General features: G+C 54.0%; 1 protein-coding gene across 2 annotated transcripts in view; it reads left to right on the top strand.

The window, feature by feature from the left end:
• Window positions 1–2,410: 2,410 nt before the first annotated feature.
• The window catches only part of IGSF9B (immunoglobulin superfamily member 9B), a 98,257-nt gene continuing 85,702 nt past the window's right edge, over window positions 2,411–14,965 (top strand). The window contains exon 1 of one of the 2 annotated variants that reach the window (XM_054049514.1): window positions 2,411–2,489. In XM_054049514.1, the coding sequence (XP_053905489.1) occupies window positions 2,411–2,489 (79 nt within the window). The remainder of the gene's footprint in view (window positions 2,490–14,965) is intronic. The other variant, XM_054049515.1, reaches the window with a different exon arrangement.

Here is a 14,965-nt window from a genome sequence, read left to right as displayed (position 1 = left end):
GGGGTGGAGGGGAGTAGGTGGCACGGGGGAAAGGGTGGCACAGTGGGAAGAGGGTACTGGGGGCACAGTGTGGCCAAAGGGGAGAGGGTGGCATGATGGGATATTGGGGTAGGGGTGGTATAGGGGATGGGGGTAGTACAGAGGGGGTGCAGGGGAGAGGGTAGGATGTGGTACCGGGGTGGTGGTGGCAGTACAGGGGGATGGAGGGCGGCACAGTGAGGGAGCAGGGGAGGGGGTGGCACGGGGAGGGGGGTAGGAACTGTGGGGGTACATGGGAGAGGGTGGCCCTGGGTTGGGGGTGGCACAGGGGGATGGGGTGACAGTGGGGGTGCAGGGAAGAAGGTGGCAGAGGGGGATGGAGTACCAGGGATGGGGAACATGGGAATGTGGTACTGGGGTGGCACAGAGGTATGGAGGGGGGAACAAAGGGATGGGGGGTTCAGGGGAGAGAGGGGGGAACAAAGGGATGGGGGGTTCAGGGGAGAGAGGGAAACAAGGGGATGGGGTACCAGGGATGGAGGGGGAAATAGGCTGGAGTACCGGGGTGGCACAGGGGAATGGGGGTGTCAGTGGGGGTGCAGGGGAGAGGGTGGCATGGGGATGGGGTACAAGGGGATGGGGGTGACAGTGGGGGCACAGGGGAGAGGGTGGCATGGGGATGGGGTACTGGGGTGGCACAGGGGGATGGGAGTGACAGTGGGGGTGCAGGGGAGAGGGTGGCACAAGGGGATGGGATAGCGGGGTGGTACAAGGGGATGGGGTGACAGTGGGGGCGCAGGGGAGAGGGTGGCATGGGGATGGGGTACCGGGGTGGCACAGGGGGATGGGAGTGACAGTGGGGGTGCAGGGGAGAGGGTGGCACAAGGGGATGGGATAGCGGGGTGGTACAAGGGGATGGGGTGACAGTGGGGGCGCAGGGGAGAGGGTGGCATGGGGATGGGGTACCGGGGTGGCACAGGGGGATGGGAGTGACAGTGGGGGTGCAGGGGAGAGGGTGGCACAAGGGGATGGGATAGCGGGGTGGTATAAGGGGATGGGGTGACAGTGGGGGCGCAGGGGAGAGGGTGGCATGGGGATGGGGTACCGGGGTGGCACAGGGGGATGGGAGTGACAGTGGGGGTGCAGGGGAGAGGGTGGCACAAGGGGATGGGATAGCGGGGTGGTACAAGGGAATGGGGGTGACAGTGGGGGCGCAGGGGAGAGGGTGGCATGGGGATGGGGTACCGGGGTGGCACAGGGGGATGGGGGGTGACAGCGTTGCAGGGGAGAGGGTGGCACAAGGGGATGGGATAGCGGGGTGGTACAAGGGAATGGGGGTGACAGTGGGGGCGCAGGGGAGAGGGTGGCATGGTGATGGGGTACCAGGGTGGCACAGGGGGATGGGAGTGACAGTGGGGGTGTAGGGGAGAGGGTGGCACAAGGGGATGGGATAGCGGGGTGGTATAAGGGGATGGGGTGACAGTGGGGGCGCAGGGGAGAGGGTGGCACAAGGGGATGGGATAGCGGGGTGGTATAAGGGGATGGGGTGACAGTGGGGGCGCAGGGGAGAGGGTGGCATGGGGATGGGGTACCAGGGTGGCACAGGGGGATGGGAGTGACAGTGGGGGTGCAGGGGAGAGGGTGGCACAAGGGGATGGGATAGCGGGGTGGTACAAGGGGATGGGGTGACAGTGGGGGCGCAGGGGAGAGGGTGGCATGGGGATAGGGTACCGGGGTGGCACAGGGGGATGGGGGGTGACAGTGTTGCAGGGGAGAGGGTGGCCCAAGGAGGAGCGGTGCAGGCTGGGGGTGGCCTTTCCCCGCCCAGGACTATCAGCAAGCGGGGGGAGAAGCGGGCGAAGTTGCCGGGCCAGTGAGGGGCCCTGGCCGCCCCTCTGCAGCCCGGGAGCCCCCGCCTGTCCTGCCGGGCCCTTGCCATGCAGTGTGAGCAGGCGGCGGGGGGGAGAGGCGATCCCGACGCCTTCTCCCTGGCAATGCGCATGATTCTGCGGCTCTGTGCACTGCGCGCTCCAACCCACCTTGAAACGGGGCCTGCCTCCCTCCCTCTGCCCACCGCCCCGGCACTGGCAGCGCCCCAAGCCAATCAACGCCCACTCTCTTTCCCTCCGGCCAATAGACGCCAGGCGGGGGCGGACCAGAGGAGCTAAAGAGCCCAGGCTAGGCTACGCCCTGAGACTTTGGGTGAGCTGTGCCCTAGCTACTAGTGCAGGTGCTTGGTGCATGTCAGGAGAGAGGGAGAGGGGGCTGCAATAGGAGAGGAGGGATGGGGAGAGTGGAGGGGAGGCAGCAAGATCCAGGGATGAGGGCATGAAAAGGGCACCAGGAGGATCCTTTGCACCAGCCAGGGGCTCTGCAATGAATGGTCTCCAGCAAGAAGGGCACTTTTGAGATAGGATGATGCTCCTTATTGATGGTCGGTAGTACTATGATTTGGTATGTGGCCACTTTGATAGCAAGTGTAATCACCACCAGAGGACTTGCAGCTCAAGGTGAGTTGAAGTGCAGCATCTCGCTGCTGTTTCCCCCCGTCTCCCAGTCCTTCTGCCTCTAGCAAATAGCTTCTCGATCTGCCTGCCCCCCTGCCTCTTTATTTTATTTTTATTTTTTGCCAGCCTCCCCTGAGTTGCAAGCATCTGAGCCTTTCTGTTGTTGTTGCAAGTTTCACTCCGGGAAGGAGGAACTGTCAGGGGGATTGTATAAACTTGCAAATCTAAAGCAGCTGATTTGGGTGCCGGGAAGCTAGTTGTGAGAGTATTTCAAGAGTCTGCCTGCAGGGAAACCTTTTGGTCTGACCAGTAGAAGATGCTTACAAGAAAGAGCAGGCTAGAGAGAGAGAGAATTTTTCTTTCTCATACTTTTCTGAAGCATCAGAAGAAGCATGAGTTGGTATTTTATTTGTAGCCTGTCTATTATATTCTTTGCTACAAGAGCATCTTCAGCTTTTAAGAGCGGTGGTTTCTTTCTTTCGTTCTTTCTCTCTCTCCCCCCCCCCCGTTTTTTAAGATGTGGGGAAAGCTTTCAGAGTCTGTAGAGAAATTCCAGGTAGACAAATGTAGAGTTGGCCAATACATTTTATTTTTGATTAAAACGTTATTGTATTAGCCAACAATTTTTTTTAAAGTGAGCACTGAATGTTGCTATGTTAACAATGCTACTAGAGAGCCACTGAGGGGCTGTTCACTTTTGATATTTTTCTTCAGGATAAAAAAAAGGGGGGGGGAACCCAATTTAGCAGAGAAGGAATTTGTTTCTGCTGGTCACCAGTTAACAGCTCACCTTTTGTGTTCGAAAGAGGTGACTTTAGAGACCTCTTTTGAAGCCCTAGAATTAATAGGGGAAAAAACCCTGGGTCCTTTTCCATGTATTTTTTTTTAACTTAAAGCTGAGCAAACTTAATTATGTGGCAAATGCCAGGTAGAAAACATTTTTTTCCAATCTGTTGTGGACTTGTAGGTGCTTGTGATCAAATGACAGGTGCAAACTTCTAATAGGAGGTGTTGAAATCGATGCAGTGCGCTTGTTTGAGAGGCGGTGGAGAGGTGGGGGGAATGTGAAATCTTATTCAGAGATGTGACTTCAGAGCAAACGTCCTTGCCTTGAGCAACGCTCTGGTAAAATGGGCTGGCCGTTCTGCTATACGGCTACCGGTTACAGCATGAGATGCGACTCGTTTCATGTGCATTGCTTATGTATGATGGTTAAGTACTTTAAATGATTCCTAATAGTGCCTGGCAAAACAGGGTTTTTTATTCCTTTTAAGGAATCGGCAGAAAAAGAGCTAGAAGCGCCTCAAGCATCTTATGAAAATGCTAATCATGTTAAAATGACCTCCCTGAGGGCAGTCAACCAAAACTCATGAAGTTTATGAAACATTAGCTTGCACACAGCACTGTGCATTGTGTTCTTGGGTTTGGAGTCATTTGAGTGCTGCAAAAATACTCTCCGGGGCTTTGGAATTTTCTCTTTCAAGAAGTGAACCAGATGAGCAGTGGCTGGGAAGGCGAGGAGGCTGTGAGTGACTGATCCCTGTGTGAGGGAAGGAGAGGAAGCCAGGATATCTCTCGCCCACGCCGACAGGAGGCACGCTTCCTATAGGTTTTTCTTCAGCTACTTTTCACTGGGCCAAAGTGGCCTCCCCAGACCTGCCACTCAAGGGGGATGGAGCAGGATGAAGTTTCTCCTGGTTAAAAGCCCTTCCCTGCTTTAGTGAAGGTACAGTAAGATGTGGTCAATGCAAAGTATGTCCAGTATTTTTTTTAGAGAGCATATCTCATCCCCTCTTTTTCTCTAGGCATAGGGGCTTTGGAGCAATGTCAGCCCTGCCCCGCTGGTCGTTAATGGCATTTCTCCAGTGGCTTTCATGCTTGGATCCCCAGGAGCATCACACTTACTAAATAAGCCTCAAACGCTCCCTTTGTGAGGTGGGTGGTATCCTCTCCATTTTACAGATCAGTAAACTGAGATGGAGATTTGCTCAAGGTCACTAAGGCAGAGCTGGGAATAGAACCCAGGAGTCCTGATTTCCCATCTCCTGCTTCAGCCACTTGATAGCACTCCTTCTCATCAGTTGCATTGCCTCATTCATCTGGCGGTCACCAGCAAACCCCTTCAACTTCAATGTGGATCCACAGAGGTGTTTCTTTAGCCAGCTGACCCTATTACGCCTTCCAGCCAGTGGTGACCAATAGGTTATATAGTGGAAGAGGTCAGATGACTACTTCAGTTCCAGCAAATGCCTTAATCAAGGGAGCCCGATGGAAAATTAAATTTCGACTTCTTGGCGAGAACTTAATGCTTGGAAGTGAGATTGGCATCTCCACGAATGAATCATAGCAGTCCAATGGGCTACTGAAAGAACATCTATAGCAGCCCTTTTTCACCAGCCCTCCATATAATTGTCCAATTGCCTGTATGCTTATTGAATAGAAAGGACATTTATCAAGAGTGGTAATTGACCAGGTGTCCCCTCTCAACTGCCTGAGCCCAAGGCTGTAGCCCTGCAGGTAGACAGTGGTTGCCATTCAAAGTGACCCTTTCCTGATAGCCACCACCATTATTTCTTCTTCGCAGTATAGGGGAAAGCTGGCATCTCAGTCCCATATTACTGTTTATTCTGGGTACTGTGGTAGTACCTAGGAGCCCCAGTCAAGGATGGTGCTAGGTGCTGCACAAAAACTGAACAAAAAGACCAGACACTACCTGCTCCAAGGAGCTTACAATCTAAGACACAAACCGCTGGAGACAGGCAGACAGATGGGTGCACAAGGAAGAATGGTAGCCTCTGTTAGGCCGATGTACTCTGAGGCCAAATACTGTAATGGCCCTCAGATACGGGCCCCCTGATAGGCAACTCCACTCTCCAAGTTCTCCATCGTTGCAGGGTCTGTTGTGCCCTACCCTGATGGCAGGTATATGCTGAGTTAGGGATGTGATGTGATGTCCTCCGCCGTGGTTACTCCCTGTAAGTTGCTGCTTCTCCCTTGCTGCTGATGGGCTACGCTTGGCATCTGTAGTTGGTTCAAAGAGTTGGCCAAGCCCTTTCCACCAGCTGAAATGCTGGGGTCTGCCGAGCAGGAGGATAATTTGCAGGGGCAAGTCCAGAATGATCCTCTGTCTCATGGAGAGATAAAGAGGGGAAGTTCTTGTTGCTTAAAAATACCATGAATAGAATCTCTTCTTTGCTGGAGGGTTGGGGTGGGGGTGGGGAGAAGCACTCTGCCCTCTTCCTGAGTGGAAGGGGATGCTTAACTCTGCGAGTGCCGTAGGAAGACCAAGAGCTCCCGGCTGGGGCAGCGCCTGCATGTTAAACATGGGGAAACAGGAATTCTGGGACAGAGCATGTGCATTGATGGGGGTCAAGGGACTTGGTGTCATGCGTGTGTGCGAGTATGCGTGCACGTGTGCGGTGGGGGTGTGTGTGATGAGTGAGTAGAGTAGACGTGCTGAGTGAGTGTACTATGAATAATGCGTGGGAGCAGACTGTGAGTAGACTGTGCGTGGGGCGGGCGAGCTGTGTAGTGAGTCTGCATGTCAATGAGGCTGGAGTGCCATTGTGTGTATCATGAGTGAGTCTATTGTGGATGGTAGGGGAGTGCGTGCGTGTGCTGTGTATTGTGAACCTGTGTGATATGAGTGAGTGCACTATGCATAGTAGGTGTCCTGTGTGTTGTCAGTCGGCTTGTGTGTGTTCTTTCCGTGTGCTGTCCCAGCTTTGCGCAGGTAGCTAAGTAGACCTTGATATTACTACAAAGGGTTAAGGCAAAGGACCCCAGAATTATAACAAAAACAAACTGGAATAAACAATTTACATCCTACTTTACAACATTTGTTTTATAACATTTGTTTATCAGTTTTGTTTCTAATGTTTTAAACAAAACATCCCTATTTATTTCCTTAAGCCACCTTCTCTTGTACTAAATTAAAATGCATTTGTACCAGCTGAAATATATTTACGTAAATATTTACTGCCTAGAATGCTAGCAAGAGCTTTGCCAAGTTTGTGTACTGAACAGTGAACTTGTCAGCATTTGCTTTAATACCTGGCCCAACTTTAGTTCTCATCCTCTGCTTTAGGCCTCAAATCTTGCATCAGGCCCGGTGCTCCAAGCTCTCTCTCATGCACATTGGGGGCCATGGGGGTGTGTCCCCTGTGCATAATTGTCCTGTGCACGAAGGGGCCGGTGAGTGTGTGTGTGTTGTGTGTCACGAGTGAGCGTGATAGAGGTCAGTGCACAGCAAGGGCCCTGAGTATATGTGTACTATGCAGTGTGTGGAGGGGTCATGTGAGCACAGGAGGTCCGTAAGGACTTTCTCCTTGGGCTTTCAGGCAGGGCGGGCTAATGGGGAGAGCTGTCTGTGGAGGGCTGCTCTGTGTGATTCCTTAGAGCAGTGGTTTTCAACCTATGCTCCACGAACCTCTGGGGGTCCACAGACTATGTCTAAGATTTCCAAACGGGTCCACACCTCCACTGGAAAATTTGTAGGGGTCTGAAAATGAAAAAAGGTTGAAAAGCACGGTCTTAGGGGGATGACTAGCCTGGCCTCCGTGTCCTGGCTCTGGAGAGCTGTTCTGTCTCCCCTTGGGATGCCTCCATGTGCATCATCTCTGTGGGTGCAGCCCAGCAAGGTCTTACCCTTAACCAGTGGGTCTGAGGCAGGACAGAGCTGGGCAGCTGTCTGCATGAGCCTGACATGCTAGCTTGCGTTTCTGCAGCCCTTCAGCCAATAAATGAACTGCGAGGAGTCTTCTAGGCCAATAGAATTTGGAAACCAGAAGTTGTCCCCACCAGGCTGGTAATGGGTGGGAGGAGACGGCCCAGGGTTCTCCTCTGTCCTTTCGCTGCAGCTACATGCCCCCAAAAACCTTCAGCGCACGAGACAAGCTGGCCAAAGCCAAGGAATTCAGAGTGAAGGCTGTAACTCCGTATGGCCTGCGCGTGACCCTGGAGGCAGCTAGGCAGTGGCAGCCTTCGCTCCCGATGACTTGGCTTTGCAAAGTTAGTGCTGAAATCTGCAGTGTGTTTATTCTAGTGTGTGCTCTGGTGGTGGCACTGCACCAGCGTGGGTGATCTGTCAGATTCCTCCCTGTGTTCTACCACTGTGCTCTACAGCACCCCCTGCTGGGAGAAGTGGGCACTACAGCTGTGTGTGCCTCAAGCAGTCTTTCACTGGTCCCTGTAGTAGTTCCAGCTGCAAGATGCTGGTACTGCAGCAACGGCGGGTCTGCTCGCAGCTAGCACCTCATTCCCTGCAGCCTCTCCTGGCAGGTGAAGCTGAGATTGGACTAATTGTGAGCTGACCCATAGCCTCAACCTCCCATCGTTCCCTGCAGTGCTGCTGGAACTGTGGGCAGGCGCGTACGCCCCTTGTTGCTAAAGCTGCTGATGTCTCATCACAGCATGCAGTAGATATGGTTCTGGAATCTCCTTCGCATCCCCTTTGAGAAGTGTCAGTCCTCCTAAGTCACTGATTGGAGTTCGTAAGGGCAGCACTACGTCGCTTTGGCTGCTGTCTTTGCCTCTTCTCTTCCCCCTTTCTGCCTGCTTCTGGCTTCTGCAGCCATCCCCAGGATCTTGAGGGGTGGGCAGTTGGCAATGAACTGATCCAGTGCAGTCTCAGCCTTCTGCTCACCCCTCCGTGCCCCGGCTGAGGAAATAGGTGCTGAGGTGTTACATGGTGATGGCAGGATGCTGTGTTGTGACTCCCTGGGCTCTGTGGTCCTGGCCTTGGCCCGGTCCTTCTGGTGAGCGCTAGCTGGGAATCTGCACTTTGGCTACTTGGGGATCTGCCCTTCCTGTCCATCTGTCTTGCTGCAGGGCGGAGGTGGGTGTGTAGATGTCTCCCTTGTGTTCTCTGTTGTCTCCTGCCCACAGGAAAAAGGAGAGAATCAGGCTACAGGAGACGGATGGTGGGCTGGGCTCTCTGAAGCCTAACGGCTAATAGCACTTTTGCCTGTTACAGTGCCTTCTGTCTGAGGCTCTCAAAGACCTGACAAGCATGAATGAGGGGAGAAAGCATTGTTATTCCCTTGTTTCCGTTGGGGAAACTGAGGCACGGAGCGGGGATGTGCCTTCCATGAAGTCCTCTTGTGAGCCAGTCGCAGAGCTGGGATCAGCACTGATTGACCCTGACTCCTGATCCTGTGCCTTAATTAATTACAAGACTTGGTGATTATCCCTGCCCTGTAAGGTGACCCTCCCCTGCCTTCCCAGGGAATTCCCTCCCTTATCCTCAGCTCAATAAGGAGTTCCACCCTCTTCATGTAAATGAGAATCACTGTAGCTGAGGACCTGTGGCAGTCGTGGCATGACCCTGAGGCAGACCGTCACGCCATACGCACTCAGGAGCTCCCTCCAGCTGGAGAAGTGGCCCTTTGCAGTGCAATCTCTCAAGACCAGGCTGGTAACATTGGGTAACTCCATGCTGCTCCCCTTCCAGTGTGGAGCCCCGTGACTTGGCGTAGCAGATCTCCCCCTGAGAGCTCTCCATCCCTTGTCCTGGATCAGAAGCTCCGATTGCAGGGCTTAACCAGAAGGGACCAGAAGGACCATTTAAGGCCTTTGCTAAAAGCTCTGGGTTCCTGCCTCCTGCCCCACTGAAAGTGTCTCCTAGTGCCACGCTGCTCCTTCCTTCCTACAACTTGGGGACTCCAGGGGAAGGGAGGGCAGCAAGGACCTCTCTGGCCTGGTGACCCCGCCACCCCAGCCCAGCTTTCAGAGATGGCTAGGAGGCCCACACCATTGCTTTAGTAACAGGATGGACCCCCCAGAATGGGAGAAGGAATAATACAAGGAGTTGTGAACTCAGTGGGCTTCTGATCTCACACCAGTTTCACAGAGGTGAGATTCTACTGGGTTCAGTGGCGTTATTGTAGCTGTCATTGGAATAAGGCCGTATCTGTCAGAGAGCGGCAAGGGGAGGGCATCTGTAAGGATAAAGTTGTGGGTGGTTTCTTCATCCTTGAGGGTTTGGAGTGAAACACCAAGGTTTCTCTAAACAGTCTGCAGGAGCTACTCTGGCTTTGTCCCCAGGTTGCTCCTCTGGTGCTACAGGGATCATCGCCGGTGGGACTGCTTAACTCAACCGAAAGGGGCTGCAGAAGGTGATGCTGAACTCAGAGCCCCGGGGTCTCTGTAGGTCCTGGCTGTCCCTGCTGGAGCAGCGTCTTTTGCCTTGTCTTGCATGAGTTAGAGCACAGCGGGCTGGGAAATGGCATGCCAAGGGCTCGGTGTGGTGTTCCATGCCTTGGATATCAAAACCCTGCTGGGTGTTCATGGGAGCGTTTGGACTGGCATCTGGCCCTGTGCACCTGGCAGGGTGTTCAGTGGGAGGGCTTGGCAAATGGGATTTGCATGGAGTATAAATGGGGGAGCTCTGGAGTCAGCACATCCTAGGTCGCATGCTTTGTGAACATGGCTTTCTCCCTTCCCCTAGTGTGTCCCCAGGGCCTGGGGACTCCGAAAGAGAGGGAGGCACATGGGTGGCTGTCAGACTGGGAATAAGGGCAGATTGTGGTGGTGATGATTTGGTTTAGTTGCATGTTGTAGGAAAAACCCACCCGGCGAGGTCTGGGTCCGGGGACACCCCTGTTCCTCTTCTGTGCTGCAGCCACAAAGAGGAAACCTCTGGATGGAACGTGGGGCTTGGGAGAACTGGGGCAGACAGGGCTATTTCCCCATCTATCTTCTAATCTTTGCTCAGTGGCTGAGACTTGGGGGATCTTTTCCGCCCCCTCCCTGATGTCTAGCAGAGGGACAGTGGGGACCAGTAATTCCCCAACCTCCACGGGGGAGCAAAGACTAATCTGATTTATCTTGATTACTTCCGAGCCTCTAATCAAAGAGCAATGTAATCGCCCAATCCCAGTGGCAGTGAATGTCTCTGCTGGAGTCCCAGCCTGGTAGCATCTCACTGATTGGGGAGAGGCAGCCTGTGCCTCTTGCTGGCTATGGCATGCCCCCTGTGATCTTCCATGAAAGAGACATCACAGATAGGAAGGCCCCATCTCCCTCCATGGCCCCAGCGCTCTGTCTAGCGAGAGGCCTTGCTACTCTTCACTTCCGTGCATGGGGGCATCCCTCCGGCGAGAGACCAGAGGAGGCAGGGCTCTGAGAACTGCCCCCTCTGGAGCTGTGGCAGTGGCTTGGTGCTCTGAATAGGGGATTGAGGAGGTGGGTGCGTGGCTGGGTCTGCTGCTCGGCCTGGAGTGCCCGTGCTGGCAGAGGTCGGGGGCTGCTGGCAGGTGTCTAAGCTGGCAGAGTACAAAGTGTTTGTGTCGGAGTTATTAGTTTTGGGGTTGTAAAATCGCTGTGTCCGGAGTCGCTGTAAACATGAGCTGGTTTCATATGTACTGGCAATAGAAACCACCAGTATCTGGTTACCGGCGTTTGCAGGAGGCAGACAGGCGCTGGCTCGGCAATAGGTTTTTGTCACACCCCGCTTGCACCCACTGGCCCGGGCCTGCTCGTGCCCACTCCTCTCCTGTTTCCTTGAGGGTGTTGGGGGTTCATTTCCATAGGGTCCTGATGCGCCAGACGCTAGGTTGACCCATTCTCCCTGTGGGATGGGGTCTGCTCTGAGTGGGGAGAAGGGTTTGTGTGAATGTAGCATGCAGACAGCTGGATTCGCTGGGGATGGTTGGGTCTGAAGCAGGTCTCTGACCCTGGGGGTTGTTTCCACTTGACTTTCCTGCCGCAGCTGATCAGTGCTGAGTTTAGGGGTGGGGGGAGCTGGTGAGTGAGCACGTGCGAGCTGCTCTAGGGGCAGCCATGTAGGCAAGCGTGTGCGTGCTTCCTTTGTGCCCTGCAGGGAATCCCAGGGGATGCTTGTTCCGTACGGGCTTCCCTTTCGTGGCTGTCTCCTGCTCTGTATGCATGCCAGGACTGGCTACCAGTCTCCCTGGCAATCCCCTGGCACTCCTGATTGTAGGGCTGACCTGCATGTGCCCAACTAACTGCTTGGCAGCTGGCACTGTCTCACCAGCAGGGCAGAGCGCTGCCTCCCTTAAAGGCACCGTGCTCCTATTCAGAGGGAAGAATGATCATCTCGTGCATGCGTGTTGGAATGTCGGTGCTGCGAGGGGACTGGGACACATGCTTCAGAACAGGCAGCTTTGTGCTGTTGTGTTGTGCCTAGGTCAGTGTTGTACTATTCTTAGCAGGTGGGAGTGTGCTGTGGCTTGGGTCAGACAGGAGAGGGCCAGGGTGTGGGTAGCCTGTGGCAGAATACTAAGGCCTTCGTCTGCTGCCCTTGTGAGAGGCAGCGGTACGTGGGGATGGTCCTTTGCCATGTGCATCTGGAACTAGGAGAGTGGTGCCACAGGTTGTGGCTGGTGGCAAGTTATCTCCTAAGGGGAGAGTTGGGTCTGGGACTAATGTATGAGATGGGGCTGGAGTTCTGGGTTCTACTCCGGCTCTGCCACTGATCTGCTTCGTGGCCTATGGCAAGTCACCTCCCGTCTCTTCCTCAGTTTCCCCATCTGTGATGTGTGGATAATGCCAACCTCACCAGGATGCCGTGGCTTAATTCCCAGCTGCAAAGCACTTGAGGACCCTAGCCCAAACCAAACCTCAAAGCTAATCTATCGATATCTTTGTGAGCATGCTCACTTTCCGTGTGTTTGAAGGGGAAAGGAACGCCCCCCATGGAATAGGCAGAGCAGTCCCGCAGTGGGTCTCTGACCACGTTCTCTGGGCCAGAAGGTATGGGGCATGAATCCTGCAGCGGGGCTTGCTGAGGACGTGGAGTCTGTGTTTTGGAGGTGTGATGGAGTTTCCGCCCCACACAGGACTGACAGGCCTTAAGGTGGTCAAGTAGGCCAGTTATCTCTGCAGGCTGCACCTGGTGGAGGAGGAGCCAGGGAGCTAATTGAAAGCTGGCTCAGCTGTGCAGGAACTGGTGGGGACCATGCAGCCAGGTAACAGACAGGGGCTGCTACTGGGACAGGGCAGTCGCTCCCTGGGAGGAGGGTTTGGAGCTGGTACACCCAGAGAGAGAAGGGGAACCAGAGTGGAGGGATGCAGTCTATGAAGGAGCCATGAGGGCTGGGAGAGGAAAGCCTGGAAATGCTGGGTTGAGCGTCCCTGGACTGGAACCCAGAGCAGAGGTTGGGCCCAGGTTCCCCTACCAGCCACTGTAGGTGTGGCATAGACCTGCAGCAGTGAATGGGAAGATTGCCTAGGGCAGCTGACGGAAAAACTTTGATATACCCCAGAAGGGGGGGAAAACACTGAGTGAGTGACCTGGCCGGAGGGCTGAGTCACAAAGACGATGCTGTGGTTCCTGGAACGAGAGGGAGACTTGGAGCAATGGCATGCGAACCATGGAAGGGGGCGTTGGCCTCCAGAGCTAATCCCCAGAGTGACCAGGAGGCGCCAGCCCAGTGGTGAGTGGAGCACCCCGTGGCAGGAGGGGAGCAGTTAGAGGCTTTGTCCTTCAGGTGCTAGGTAACCATGGTCTGTTTTTTGGAGGTTGCTCCAGGAAGAAGCAAGATACCATGGCTGCTGCTTGAAATGAATAAAGGACATGAACATTGGTGTCCTGATGGGCATTCGGCGTCCAGTAGTTTCTGATCTCAAGGCTGTGTGTGTTTTAAGCTATAGGTGAACACCTTAAAACTGCAGCATTTGGCCACATGGCTTCTAGGGGAATTTTATTTTTAACAACTTCCGCATTTAACTCAGCAGGGGCAGCATAGTCTAGAGCCATGGCTCTCAAACTTATTTACCGGTGACCCCTTTCACACAGCAAACCTCTGAGTGTGACCCCCCGAATCCCCTTATAAATTAACACTTTTAAATATATTTAACACCATTCTAAATGCTGGAGGCAAAGCAGGGTTTGGGGTGGAGGCTGACCGCTCGTGACCCCCCATGTAATAATCTTGTGACCCCCAGTTTGAGAACCCCTGGTCTAGTGGGCAGGGCACTGTACTGGGAGTCAGGAAACCTGGGGTCTGGGCTGGCTCTGCTACTGACCAGCTGTGTAGCCTCAGGCAAGTCTCCTCTCATTCCACTCTTTGTCTTGGCTGCCTAGATTACAAGTTCTTGTTAGTGTGTGTGTGTGTGTGTGTGTGTGTGTGTGTGTGTGTACTGTGCCTAGTGCAAAGGGTCCCTGATTTCAGCTTGCACCTCTGTCCTACTGTAATGACTCCCCCTTCCCCCGAATTGATGGTTACAATCTTACTACAGCTTACCAAAGTTATTTCTCTAGGAATTGTCTTGATTGTATAATCCCCTTCTCTCATTCGTGTGGCCTGGAGGGTGGTAGTGGGGACTCTCAAAACAGCATTTTGGAAAGAGATGGTGGGTGGAAGATGAATGCTGTCCAGCATACTGGATGGGAAGGTCTATGGACACTGCCATTATCTTGTACTCTCCCGATGGTGCCAGGGGAACTTAAATGCAACCATAGAGGAGACATGATCTTACTTAGAGGGTCACCAGTGAAATCCCTGTCCCCTCTGCTGCATAGTTCTCTGCTTCTGAAGGAGGAAAGAGGGGTTTGAACTCAAAGCTTCAGGGAGCCTGGTTCCTCTGAACCTGATGCATAGACTATTAAGCTGTCCCCTCTGGTTATTCCAGGTCTTCCCATCCCTCCTTCTCCCATTTCTGCTGTGTGACCTTGAGGCAAGTCACTTGACCTATGTGTGTCTCAGCCAATCCATCTGGAAAATCAGGTTAAAAAAGCAGGAATCTTGCTGCAAACCCAGATGCTGCTTCTGAGCTGAGGCAGAGAAGTGAGGCGGGAGGGGGAAGGTCCCTGATTATGGCACCAGTGGGGCTGTTATCCTGGGTGATGGATTCAGCCAAAGGGGGTTGGGTCAGGGAGGCAGGTCCCATCAGAGCGACACAGATACCCCACCAGCAGTACAGCCAGCCAGTGTTCTGGTCGGGAAGGGCAGGCAGCCTGCAGAGTCAGACGGTCTTCCTCAGTAGTTCTTTAGATGACTGAGCAACTAATTGCAGCTTTCTGTCATGTGCAGTTTCTAACTGGCTGAGCAAACCCCCACCGCTCCAGCCGAGCCACTCGTTCCTGTCATGTTCCTCTGGTGATGTGATCTGGGAGGGAGGCGGATGGACTCCAGCTCTCTGCTACCCTCCTGGTTAGCAAGGGCGGGGTCCTCGCCATCTTAGTCTCTCCCTAGAGCAGATCCTCCTGCTTCCCTCCCTGCATTCTAGTGCCCCCCTGACCCCCGATGAAATGCCAGTGGCTTGTCCTCCCCGATCCCTGCAATATTCTGATTCAATGCTGTGAATGGGATGTGTCAAAGCAGATTTCATCTCTGCACTGCAGGTTCTCGCACTGCTCTGCGGGGTGAGAATAGGCCTCTTTGTTACTGGTCTCTGAGAGCTTTGGGTTGGGCTGATCCTGCAACCTCGGGGTATGTCTGGTGGATACATCATCACCGCCCTGGGGTTGGGTAGCAGGGCGCAGCTGGGCTTTGTGGCTTGTGCATCTTTTCTTT

The sequence above is a fragment of the Malaclemys terrapin genome, chromosome 15 (assembly GCF_027887155.1).
Source record: "Malaclemys terrapin pileata isolate rMalTer1 chromosome 15, rMalTer1.hap1, whole genome shotgun sequence".
Lineage (NCBI taxonomy): Eukaryota > Metazoa > Chordata > Testudines > Emydidae > Malaclemys > Malaclemys terrapin.
Note: the sequence above shows the minus strand (reverse complement) of the source record. Positions and strands in the feature narration are given on the sequence as shown.